Source organism: Heptranchias perlo, chromosome 11 (genome assembly GCF_035084215.1).
Source record: "Heptranchias perlo isolate sHepPer1 chromosome 11, sHepPer1.hap1, whole genome shotgun sequence".
Lineage (NCBI taxonomy): Eukaryota > Metazoa > Chordata > Chondrichthyes > Hexanchiformes > Hexanchidae > Heptranchias > Heptranchias perlo.
Genome location: NC_090335.1, coordinates 9039034 through 9051927, shown reverse-complemented (window position 1 = coordinate 9051927; position 12894 = coordinate 9039034). Strand labels below are relative to the sequence as shown.

The following is a 12894-nucleotide window of genomic DNA, read 5'->3' as shown; positions in this document are numbered from 1 at the left end:
CATAACGAGTCCATGCTGGCTCTCTGCAAGAGCAATCTAGCTAGTCCCACTCCCCCCACCGTATCCCCGTAGCCTTGCAAATTTTTTCACTTCAAGAAATATCCAATTCCTTTTTGAAAGCCACGATTGAATCTGCCTCCACCACCCCCTCAGGTAGTGCATTCCAGATCCTAACCACTCGCTGTGTAAAAAAGTTTTTCCTCATGTTGCCTTTGGTACTTTTGCCAATCACCTTAAATCTATGTCCTCTGGTTCTTGACCCTTCAACGAATGGGAACCGTTTCTCTCTATTTACTCTGTCTAGACCCTTCATGATTTTGAATACCTTTACCAAATCTCCTCTCCAAGGAGAACAACCCCAGCTTCTCCAATCTATCCATGTAATTGAAGTCTGTACTCAATGTGGCCGAACCAATGTTTTATAAAGGCTCATCGTAATTTCCTTGCTTTTGTACTCTATACCTCTATTTATAAAGCCCAGGATCCCGTATGCTTTCTTAACTGCTTTCTCTAACAAACCTTCCATGGCACGGCTCATAAAGTCAGGAACATTGTACCATGTTAAATGTAGGTGTGTGTCCCTTTAAGGCTTTAAAGTAATTGCTATTCAGTAAATATCAGTGCATACTGAGGTCAAATTAGAGCCTGCTGATGAGTAGACGCTGGGTGAGCTCGTACAGAGCAAATTACATTCTGGCCCTGAAATTCTGCAGGCAGGATCCCAGATCTTGCAGTGGAAGGGCATGTCATTTGCATAAAGCAGTTGGGCATAAGTGCCATTTCTGGCAAACTTTGACACCTGCCTAACCTTTGCCTACAGAATATTCTCAGGAATGGCTACCAGATTTCATCCCCTGCTGATGTTAGGCTGATGGGTCTTCATTTGCCCAGATCAGGTTTGTTCTGCTTTTTAAACTTTGTTGCTACTGATCCTGTTGGAACCTCTTCAGTGCCCGATGACTCTTTCATGACTAGCCAGGGCCTACAGTTTTCCCCAGACTCATTTAGCACCTACCCGTCTGGGCCCAGGATAGGGTTACCAACTCTGGTTGGACGTATTCCTGGAGGTGTCATCACATGACCTCCCGCCTCCAACCGCCCCGCCCTCACACTCCTGCCATTGGTCGCCTGACACGTCCTTTCTTCCACCACACCACCAATCAGAAAGCAATCAGACTCTTAATTATCCCATCGGATGATGCTTGGATGATGAGAGGTGATCCACTGAAACACTGAAGATTCTGAGAGGGCTTGACAGGGTAGGTGCTGAAAGGTTGTTTCCCCTGGCTAGAGAGTCTAGAACTCATAGAGTCATAGAGTTATACAGCACGGATAGAGGCCCTTCGGCCCATCGTGTCCGCGCCGGCCATCAGCCCTGTCTACTCTAATCCCATATTCCAGCATTTGGTCCGTAGCCTTGTATGCTATGGCATTGTCTCAGGATGAGGGGTCGGCCATTTAAGCCGGAGATGAGGAGGAATTTCTTCAGGCAGAGGGTTGTGAATCTTTTGAATTCTCTACCCCAGAGGGCTGTGGATGTTGAGTCGTTGAGTATATTCAAGGCTGAGATCGATAGATTTTTGGACTCTATGGGAATCAAGGGATATAGGGATAGGGCGGGAAAGTGGAGTTGAGGTAGAAGATCAGCCATGATCTTATTGTAGTCATGATGTGGAGATGCCGGTGATGGACTGGGGTTGACAATTGTAAACAATTTTACAACACCAAGTTATAGTCCAGCAATTTTATTTTAAATTCACAAGCTTTTGGAGACTTCCTCCTTCCTCAGGTAAATGTTCAGGAGCTCCTCGAAGCCTACGCTGGACTATAACTTGGTGTTGTAAAATTGTTTACAATGATCTTATTGAATGGTGGAGCAGGCTCGAGGGGCCGTATGGCCTACTCCTGCTCCTTTTCTTATGCTTGACTGTCAGTCAAACAGCCTTTTTATCCTGTCTCCAACTTTTTTTATATTACTAATCAATGTTAAAAGAAAATGAAAAAAAAAAATCACAATTTTTTTTGAACACCCCTTTGGTTTTTCTCCCGGGTGTTGCTCGTAGTAGTGTCCTGGACATTAATTGTTAATTCCTGGAGACTCCAGGACAATCCTGGAGGTTTGGCAACTCTAGCCCAGGGGACTCAGTCTTTAAGTCTTTAACCCTCTCAAGTACCTCCTCCATATGGAAATCCTCTTGAACATTGTTTGTACGACAGTAATTGGATGGTAAGTTCCAGACTTCCTGCCTCTCCTCACTGATACTTTGGCAGATTTGGGGTAGGCAGTCTTGGAAAACTACTCAGGTACAAGCCCCTCTGACTTCCCACCTCGTTGCCGTTTCCTCAGGGGCCAGTCCCTACAGGGCAAACTACGGAACATAGCAACAGAAGTAGGCCATTAAGCCCTTCGAGCCTGTTCCGCCATTCGATTAGGTCATGGCTGATCTGTATCTTAACTTCATCTACCCGCCTTGGTTCTGTAACCCTTAATACTCCTGCGTAACAAAAATCTATCAATCTCAGTTATTAAATTTTCAACTGACCCCCATCCTGAACAGCTTTTTGGGGGAAGAGAGTTCCAGATTTCCACTACCCTTTGTGTGAACAAGTGCCCACTCACATATTAACTACATGCAAATCAGGGGAACGTGGGCTCTGCCGCGTTTGCTGCCATTTGCACCTTTCGAACCCTGGACATAGGAGCCCTCAGTTGGGTCTCGCCGTCCAGCGTTCCGTGGGCAATGGAAGTGGTCCTTGAGACAGAGAGTGAAGAGAGGGCCCTCTCCGAGCCCTCTTCGACAGCACCTCCCAAACCCGTGACCTCTACCACCTAGAAGGACAAGAGTAGCAGGTACATGGGAACAACACCACCTGCACGTTCCCCTCCAAGTCACACACCATCCCGACTTGGAAATATATCGCCGTTCCTTCATCGTCGCTGGGTCAAAATCCTGGAACTCCCTTCCTAACAGCACTGTGGGAGAACCTTCACCACACGGACTGCAGCGGTTCAAGGCGGTGGCTCACCTCCACCTTCTCAAGGGCAATTAGGGATGGGCAATAAATACTGGCCTTGCCAGCGACGCCAACATCCCATGAACGAATAAAAAAACTCATAGGCCCCAACATCAAATGTGCAAATTTGCCGGGTAAGAAATATATCCTTTTTATAAACAAAAAAGCAGCTCCTGAGGTCTGCTGCACCAATTCTCCACCCCCCCCACCCCTCCCGACTCTAGTGATTCCCTGGACCTGGATAAACAGTCTGGGTCAGGGGACATCTCAGGGTAGGGTTGCCAACTCTGGTTGGACGTATTGCAGGAGATTTCATCACACAACCTCTCACCTCTAACCGCCCCGCCCCCCACACTGCCCAACACGCCCATCCTCACAGCATCCCGCCTTCTCATGGCCAATTGGAAAGCCAACAGACTCTTCTTTACCCAATTGGGCGATTTTTGACCGTCAGTCAAACGGTCTCTTTTTCTCCATCTCAAATATTTTTATAACTAATAAATGGAAGTGTTGAAATAAAAATTTTTAACGTCCCTGTGATTTTTCTCCCAGATTTTTTGCTTGCAGTGTCCAGGAGATTAATCTTTAATTCCTGGAGACTCCAGGATAATCCTGGAGGGGGCAACCCTATCTCAGGAGTGGGTGGAGATCCTCCCTAATCAAGCAAGATGTAGAAGAAGCCTAACTAAAATGATTTATTATTGTGCTTAATATCTTTTGATATGATCTCTAACACTCTTTACACCATTCATTTGTTTAGCCTGTTTTGGCATTTTCTTATACTCTGCCTAAGTTCTTGATCTGCTTTTTCCGTTGCACTCTGCACAGGTTGTATTGCCTCCTTATTTCCATTTTAATCGTTCTGTATGGTCGTTTTGGGACCCGTGTGTTTAGTTCAGTGTTTTTCTGGGAGGGGAAGCCCCTGAAACGATGGGTGCCCACCAAGGGATCCCCTTCAACGACTTAAACGGTGGTCAGACTTCCAAAAAGGCAGTGACAGCTACCCAGAGGAAACTAGTGTCATCGCTGCAGACAGCGTGTTTTATTAGTATGTACTGCAATGGAAATAATGTGTTAGTAAATCAACAAATGCAGAGTCAGAGATCTGATGACTTTGGAGGCCTCCTGTTATAGAATCATAGAATTAAACAGCACAGAGGGAGGCCATTCGGCCCATCGTGTCTGTGCTGCTCTTTGAAAGAGCTATCCAATTAGTCCCACTCCTCTACCCTTTCCCCATAGCCCTGCATATTTCTCCTTTTCAAGTATTTATCCAATTATCTTTTGAAAGTTACTATTGAATCTGCTTCCACCGCCCTTTCAGTCAGTGCATTCCAGATCATAACAACTCACTGTGGAAAAAAAATTCTCCCCATTTCCCCTCTGGTTCTTTTTCTAATTATCTTAAATCTGTGTCCTCTGGTTTCTGACCCTGCTGCCAGTAGAAACAGTTTCTCCCCTACCTACTCTATCAAAACCCCTCATAATTTTGAACACCTCGATTAAATCTCCCCTTAACCTTCTCTGCTGAGAACAATCTCAACCAGTCCCCGTTCTCCCCAGCGGACCCTGGAGTACAGGGACTGAGGATGTGGAGTACTGTTCAAGGAGATCCAGGTGCATTGTGTGGCATTTGCCTCATTAACATACAATTCAGTTTTAAAAGCCGTGCTCAAAACACTTCCAGCCGACATTCTCATGGGCCCAGCACTTGGAGTGGGCCTCAGGATTCTCCACCCAATATCACAGGGCTCCAGCACCTGATGCACTTCAGGTGCTTTTCACTGCAATATCAACCCCGATGTACCTTACTTACTACACTTCATTTAGGGCATTTCTAACTCATACTGGGGCAATTGAGGTCATCTATCGTTACTACATTGTCATCTGTACATATCCTCCTCATCTTATCTCCCTTTACTTTCTTGGGGTGGGGGGACATGGGGAGGCGCTATCCTGTAGCAGACCTCCACTGTTAACTCAGTGCAAGGAAGAATGTTTAATTATTTTACCTTCTCTGAGAATTTCCTTAATTTCCAAGATTTTTTTTTAAGGTGTCAGCCTTGGCTCAATGGTAGCACTCTCGCAATAGTCTCTGCCTCAACCATTCCTTGTGGCAAAGCATTCCGTGCTCTCGGAGGTTCAGCCCCTCGAACCTCTTCCGCCATTCAATTAGATCATGGCTGATCAACTCCATCTACCAGTCTTGGTTCCGCATCCCTTAATACCCTTGCCAAACAAAAACATTCACGGTGTGAAGGAATTTCTCCTCACTCTCCCAGTGACAATTTTAAACTGATGACTTTTCATCACTGACTCCCCAACCAGAGGAAACAGTCTTCCCTATTCACACTATCAAATCCATTCCTATCTTTAAAAACGCTACTAATTTTAATTGTATCCTTGCATGCTTTTCTCTCAAGGGTGATGTCAGGAAGCACTTCTTCATGCAAAGGGGAGTGGAAATCTGGAACTCCCGCCCTAAAAAAGCTGTTGAGGCTGGAGATCAATTGAACATTTCAAAACTGAGATTGATGGATTTTTGTTAAGGGTATTAAGGGATATGGAACCAAGGCGGATAGATGGAGTTAAGATACAGATCAGCCACGATCTAATTGAATGGCACAAGGAACTGCATGGCCTACTCCTGTTTCCATGTTCCTCTCATGCACTCTGGCAGTAGGTGGGCAGGAAATGAGGAGTGCAGCAGCTCTTGTAGAGCTGCTGTTGCAGAAGGCTCTCAGAATGTTCATTTGAGGACATTTTTAAGATCTATGAATAAACTGAAAAACAGATCTTGGTTTTTATTTTGATACAGAAAAAAATTCCAAATCCTGGAGCAGTTAAGGTGTTTATGTGTAAAATCATAGATAAAACGCATTACTGTCTCAGTGTAGTTCGCAGCAGAATCACCTGTAACTGGACATTTGCATCGTCGGAACTGAAGTTCAGGAACCACAAATGTTCCAAAGCTGTGACAATTCCTCACCTCTTATAACTAGGTCAATCAGAGCAGTTCTTTTGAGAGTTCGGATTAGGTTGTGCTGAATTCTCACACGTGAGCAACTGTTAATTAGCTAATTGTAGACTGTCCTTTGACAGTGTATCACCAATTGAGACATTACAATACAGTCTTGAATATGGAATAGTTAAAGAATGATAGAAAGACTTGCATTTATATAGCGCCGTTCACGACCTCAAAATGTCCCAAAGTACTTTACAGCCAATGAAGTACTTTTGAAGTGTAGTCACTGTTGTAATGTAGGAAACACGAAAGCCAATTTGCGCACAGCAAGGTCCCACAAACATCAATGAGATAATGACCAGATAAACTGTTTTAGGGATGTTGGTTGAGGGATAAATATTGGCCAGGACACCCGGGAGAACTCCCCTGCTCTTCTTCAAAATAGTGCCATGCGATCTTTCACACGAGGGCATACGGGGCCTTGATTTAACGTCTCATCCGAAAGAGACAACAAATATTTTGAAGTCCACGTTCCCAAACATTGCCATTTTGTATTCTTTACATTTTAGGACTGATTGCCTGATCGGGCACTTGCAAGGAGCAGTGATCAGGAAATTACAGGCCCCAAAAGCCCCTGATTTTCCACCCACTAATTTAATGGACACTCCCAAGCAAGCAGCATGCCGAGTTCATTAAAAACGAAGAGTTTCTCCATGTGACCTATTTCCAGGTTATAACGAGGCCCGCACATGCCATCAGCGCTGCTTCATAACAAACACCAAAAAAGCCTAACAAATCCAGAACCTGGAACTACCGGCACTCACCGACTGTCCGCTATTGCATGTTGCGTGCGTGCCACCTGCAAAGAACCCACTCCCCGAGAGGAACATCAGGGCATCAGCCCTTTAATTCCTTCCTCTACATTGGTAGCTAGCCTCCTTGTTCAAACACATTCAGATGGAATCAATCTCCTGTATCGACCAGCTTTACCGGAGGTTATTGTTTTCTTTTTTATTCGTTCATGGGATGTGGGCGTCACTGGCGAGGCCGGCATTTATTACCCATCCCTAATTGCCCTTGAGAAGGTGGTGGTGAGCCACCTTCTTGAACCGCTGCAGTCCGTGTGGTGACAGTTCTCCCACAGTGCTGTTAGGAAGGGAGTTCCAGGATTTTGACCCAGCGACGATGAAGGAACGGCGATATATTTCCAAGTCGGGATGGTGTGTGACTTGGAGGGGAACGTGCAGGTGGTGTTGTTCCCATGTGCCTGCTGCTCTTGTCCTTCTAGGTGGTAGAGGTTGCGGTTTTGGGAGGTGCTGTCGAAGAAGCCTTGGCGAGTTGCTGCAGTGCATCCTATGGATGGTACACACTGCAGCCACTGTGTGCCGGTGGTGAAGGGAGTGAATATTTATGGTGGTGGATGGGGTGCCAATCAAATGGGCTGCTTTGACCTGGATGGTGTTGAGCTTCGAGTGTTGTTGGAGCTGCATCCATCCAGGCAAGTGGAGAGTATTCCATCACACTCCTGACTTGTGCCTTGTAGATGGTGGAAAGGCTCTGGGGAGTCAGGAGGTGAGTCACTCGCCGCTGAATACCCAGCCTCTGACCTGCTCTTGTAGCCACAGTATTTATATGGCTGGTCCAGTTAAGTTTCTGGTCAATGGTGACCCCCAGGATGTTGATGGTGGGGGATTCGGTGATGGTAATGCTGTTGAATGTCATGGGGAGGTGGTTAGACTCACTCTTGTTGGAGATGGTCATTGCCTGGCACTTGTCTGGCGTGAATGTTACTTGCCAGTTATCAGCCCAAGCCTGGATGTTGTCCAGGTCTTGCTGCATGCGGGCTTGGGCTGCTTCATTATTTGAGGGGTTACGAATGGAACTGAACACTGTGCAATCATCAGCGAACATCCCCATTTCTGACCTTATGATGGAGAGAAGGTCATTGATAAAGCAGCTGAAGATGGTTGGGCCTAAGACACTGCCCTGAGGAACTCCTGCAGCAATGCCCTGGGGCTGAGATGATTGGCATCCAACAACCACTACCATCTTCCTTTGTGCTAGGTATGACTCCAGCCACTGGAGAGTTTTCCCCCTGATTCCCAATTACTTCAATTTTACTAGGGATCCTTGGTGCCACACTCGGTCAAATGCTGCCTTGATGTCAAGGGCAGTCACTCTCACCTCACCTCTGGAATTCAGCTCTTTTGTCCATGTTTGGACCAAGGCTGTAATGAGGTCTGGTGCCGAGTGGTTCTGGCGGAACCCAAACTGAGCATCGGTGAGCAGGTTATTGGTGAGTAAGTGCCGCTTGATAGCACTGTCGACGACACCTTCCATCACTTTGCTGATGATTGATAGTAAACTGATGGGGCGGTTATTGGCCGGATTGGATTTGTCCAGCTTTTTGTGGACAGGACACACCTGGTCAATTTTCCACCTTGTCGGGTAGATGCCAGTGTTGTAGCTGTACTGGAACAGCTTGGCTAGAGGCGCGGCTAGTTCTGGAGCACAAGTCTTCAGCACTACAGCCGGGATGTTGTCGGGGCCCATGGCCTTTGCTGTATCCAGTGCACTCAGCCGTTTCTTGATATCACGTGGAGTGAATGGAATTGGCTGAAGACTGGCTTCTGTGATGGTGGGGATATCGGGTGGAGGCCGAGATGGATCATCCACTCGGCACTTCTGGCTGAAGATGGTTGCAAACACTTCAGCCTTATCTTTTGCACTCACATGCTGGACTCTGCCGTCATTGAGGATGGGGAAAACAATTTATCCTGTCCCAACCAGTCAGCTACTCATTTATGCCTGTATCTCTACAAATGGTTCACTGGTAGCACTCTTGCATCTTATTCAGAAGGTTGTGGGTTCACGCCCTATTCCCGCACTTGAGCACATAATCTAGAATGACATGCCACTGCAGTACTGAAGGAGTGCTGTACTGTCGGAGGTGCCGTCTTTCGAATGAGGCATTAAACCAAGTGCCTGTCTGCCCTTTCAACTGGATATATAAGATCCCACGGCACTATTCAAAAGGAGAATTCTGCGGTATTCTGAGCAACCCACCAAGACCAGAATAACTGGTCGTTTATCTCGTTTTTGTTTGCGTGCAGATTGACTGCTGAGCTTTCCTACAAAAACAGTGACTACACTTCAAAAGTAATTTGTTGGTTGTGAAGTGCCTTGGGCCATCCGGAGCATGTCAAGGAGTGCCATACAAATGCAAGTTCTTTCTTTTCTACTCATGAACTCACAAACTTATTCTTTCTTCTCGTCAGTAACAACTTATTTTTCAATTTCCAGGCAACATACCTGAACTCACTTTTCAGCACCTCCAACTCTCTCTCCCCCCCAACCTGAGTCATTTATTCCCACACCAACAAGCCCCACTGATTCCTCTCTTGCTCTTTTGCATTGATCACAAGATCAATGACAAGGGCTGCTCATCCATCCAGAAAGAACAGAGTGGAAAGATTTCCCCTGTGCACTCAGAGAAACCATAAACCCATTCTTTATAAATGTGTTTCCAATTTCACTACAGACAAAACCATCTGGCTCTTCCTTAAATGAAATGAGGATTCTGCTCTTAAAACCCTAGCCAGGGGTTCATTAATCGTACATACAATTCAACCAAGTGACTATGTCCATCATTAGAATGAGACCATTTACATCAATACAATGTGATCGTGCTTTGGGCATGACTGCATTTCTGCAAATTGATACAAACTTTTAATTTAAAAAATGGACGCGCTTTCTATCCAATTCATTAGCAAATTGATTTAGAATGATATTTTGTACAAAATAGCAGGTGTAAGTCAATGCCACAGTGCTTTTGATCAGCCCCTGGCCTCAGAGAGCACTCAGGGGCTTTACAATGAATCCATCTTTCAGGTTAAAATGATTTAGCAAACATCCCATATTAATTTATCAAAGACTAAATGGATTTTAATTATTATTTTTGTAGGGCATGCACTTTCTTGATAAGTAAAGATAGAAATCCTGGGGAATGAAGGTTTAATACATTCATCTATCGAACTTCCATTCATTTCAATTTATTCCGTATTTTGTGATTGACCGTCACATTCTAGCGTGACACCTATAAATTGAAATGGCCACTACACTATAGCTACTTCCATTGCTGCCTATCACATATAAAAGCTCCCTGGTTCTGAAGTCATGCTTGGTTTTTGTCAAATCTTAGCCTTGGACGTCCAAAGGTAGGGTAGGGAGGACAGAGGTAAACGTGAGGTAACAGTGTATTGTCTCAATGTGCTAGACCTCCAAGTACCTGTGCTTTGGGATAATAAGATGGAGTTTCAAGGTCGCTCGGACACATCTTACACATAGAATGTATAGCACAGAAACAGGTCACTCGGCCCAACTAGTCTATGCCGGTGTTTATGCTCCACACAAGCCTCCTCCCACCCCCCTGCATCCAATCCTATCAGCATATCCTTCTATTCCTTTCTCCCTCATGTGTTTATCCAGCTTCCCCTTAAATGCATCTATGCTATCGGGTCATCATTTCTAGGGAAAAGAGTTCCAGCCTGATCAATCTTTCCTGATAGTTATAATCTCTCAGTTCTGGTATCAACCTTGTAAATCTTTTTTGCACCTTCTCCAGTGCCTCTATCTCCTTTTTGAGACCAGAACTGTGCACAGTCCTCCAAGTGTAGTCTAATCAAGATTCTATACAAGTTTAACAAAACTTCTCTGCTTTTCAATTCTACCCCAGTGCTTTGCTTCTTTTAATGGCCTTATTAACCTGCATTGCTACTTTTAGCGATTTGTGTATCTGTACCCCTAGATCCTCTACCCCATTTAGACTCTTGTTTTCCAAGCAGTACGTGGCCTCCTTATTCTTTCTACCAAAATGCACCACCTCACACTTATCTACATTGAAATTCATTTGTCCGTGTAATTATTACCATTGTGCAGAAAATGCTGAATTCAAATGCCAGCCCATTTTTCAAACTTTGCACTAGACTATAGAAAACATGGATAATAATAAAAATGAGGCAGTTATTACACACAGTAATCTAATAGAGAGGTTCAAACGAGGTCATAAACCACATGCTCAAAGGCCAAGATTAACTTAAAGTCTTAGCATTACTCCCTGTTAAAAACATGGATAGTTTCAATTTTGTGCTAACTTTTTGTTCCCTCTCGATTTTGGTCTTTTTTTGTGAACAATGGATGTCAATGCAACCACAAACAAATGCATCTCTAAATCTTACCATTTAGCAGGAGCACTGCCATCTGCTCATTAGATAACTGCCTAGTGATTGTACCGCCACATATCCAGTTAGATTCCCACCACTACTTATCCTATTAGATCCTCAGCACCAAATCTCCTATTGAGGTCCGAACACCACATCAACTCTTGGATCTCCACCAACACAAGTCCCATTAAGGTCCTACACCACAACTCTTGGATCTCCACCAACACATGTCCCATTACGGTTCCCATTACCGCATCTCCCATTAGGTCCCTATCACACGAGCACTTACCTGTCTAACATTTTGGTGCTGGCTCGTTCCAATTTTTCCAGAATCTGAGGAAGCTGTGTGTCATCATCACATGAGCCTCCCCAGCCGAGGACCCGCGCCAGGTCATTTCCTGTTCCCAGGGGCAGGACTCCAAGCTGGCACTGTAACATAGCATGATCTGGACATTAGCAGCTTTAAAACAAATTCCTCCAACAACTGCATACATTTTAATTTTTTAAAAAAAGTTTTCACTTATCCGCTCTATTTTTTGCAGACTCATTCTTTGTTAGGTATTTTCACCCCTTTCCTTTCTTGGGTCTTCCTATGCAATATACCATTTCTAGTCAAGAAAACTTTCTCTCAAGCACCCACCAGTGTCACCCTGAAGCTGATTGCTGAACTGCAATGTTCACACCAGGATACAAAAGGTACAGCAACACAAAAATAGTGAACTTCAAAGTACAAACTACAAAGTACAAAGGCTTTAGAGAGGGTGAAGAGGAGATTTACTAGAATGGTACCAGGGATGAGGGACATCAGTTATGTCTCCTTCGAGTAGAGGTGGTCAAGGGGAGATTTAATAGAGTGTTCAAAATCATAGAATAGAATGGTTACAGTACAGGAGGCCATTCGGCCCATCGAGCCTGTGCCGGCCTTTTGTAAGAGCAATCCAGTTAGTCCCATTCCCCCGGTCTTTCCCTGCAGCCCTGCAAAGTTTTTCCATTCAAGTATTTATCCAATTCCTTTTTGGAAGCCACAAGTGAATCTGCCTCCACCACCTTTTCAGGCAGCGCATTCCAGATCGTAACTACTCGCTGCGTAAAAAGTTCTTTTGCCAATCACCTTAAATCTATGTCCTCTGGTTCTCCATCCTTCCGCCAATGGGAACAGTTTCTCTTTATTTACTTTATCTAAACCCCTCATGATTTTGAACACTTCCATCAAACTCCTCTCAACTTTCTCTGCTCTAAGGAGAACAACCCCAGCTTCTCCAGTCTATCCATGTAGTTGAAGTCCCTCATCCCTGAAACAATTCTAGTAAAGGTTCAACATAACTTCCTTGCTTTTGCACTCTATGCCTCCATTTATAAAGCCCAGGATCCCATATGCTTTTTTAACCGCTTTCTCACCCTTAATGTAGGGTTTTGATAGGGTAAATAGGGAGAAACTGTTTTCACTGGCAGGAGGGTTGGTAACCAGAGGACATAGAGTTAAGGCAATTGGCAAAAAAGCCAGAGGTGAGATGAGGAAAAATTTATTTACGCAGCAAGTTGTTATGATCTGGAATGCAGATGTTATGATATGAAAGGGTGGTGGAAGCAGATTCAATAGTAACTTTCAAAAGGGAATTGGATAAATACTTGAAGGGTAGAAAATTGCAGGGCTATGGGGAAAAAGCAGGGGAGTGGGACTAATTGGATAGC

The 12894-nt window shown here is 44.9% G+C and overlaps 1 protein-coding gene across 2 annotated transcripts in view; it reads right to left on the bottom strand.

Moving 5' to 3' along the window:
* dgkh (diacylglycerol kinase, eta) overlaps positions 1–12894 on the bottom strand; it is a 465735-nt gene that overhangs the window by 121772 nt on the left and 331069 nt on the right. For both annotated transcript variants that reach the window (XM_067992509.1, XM_067992508.1), the window contains exon 12: positions 11492–11631. In XM_067992509.1, the coding sequence (XP_067848610.1) occupies positions 11492–11631 (140 nt within the window). The remainder of the gene's footprint in view (positions 1–11491; positions 11632–12894) is intronic.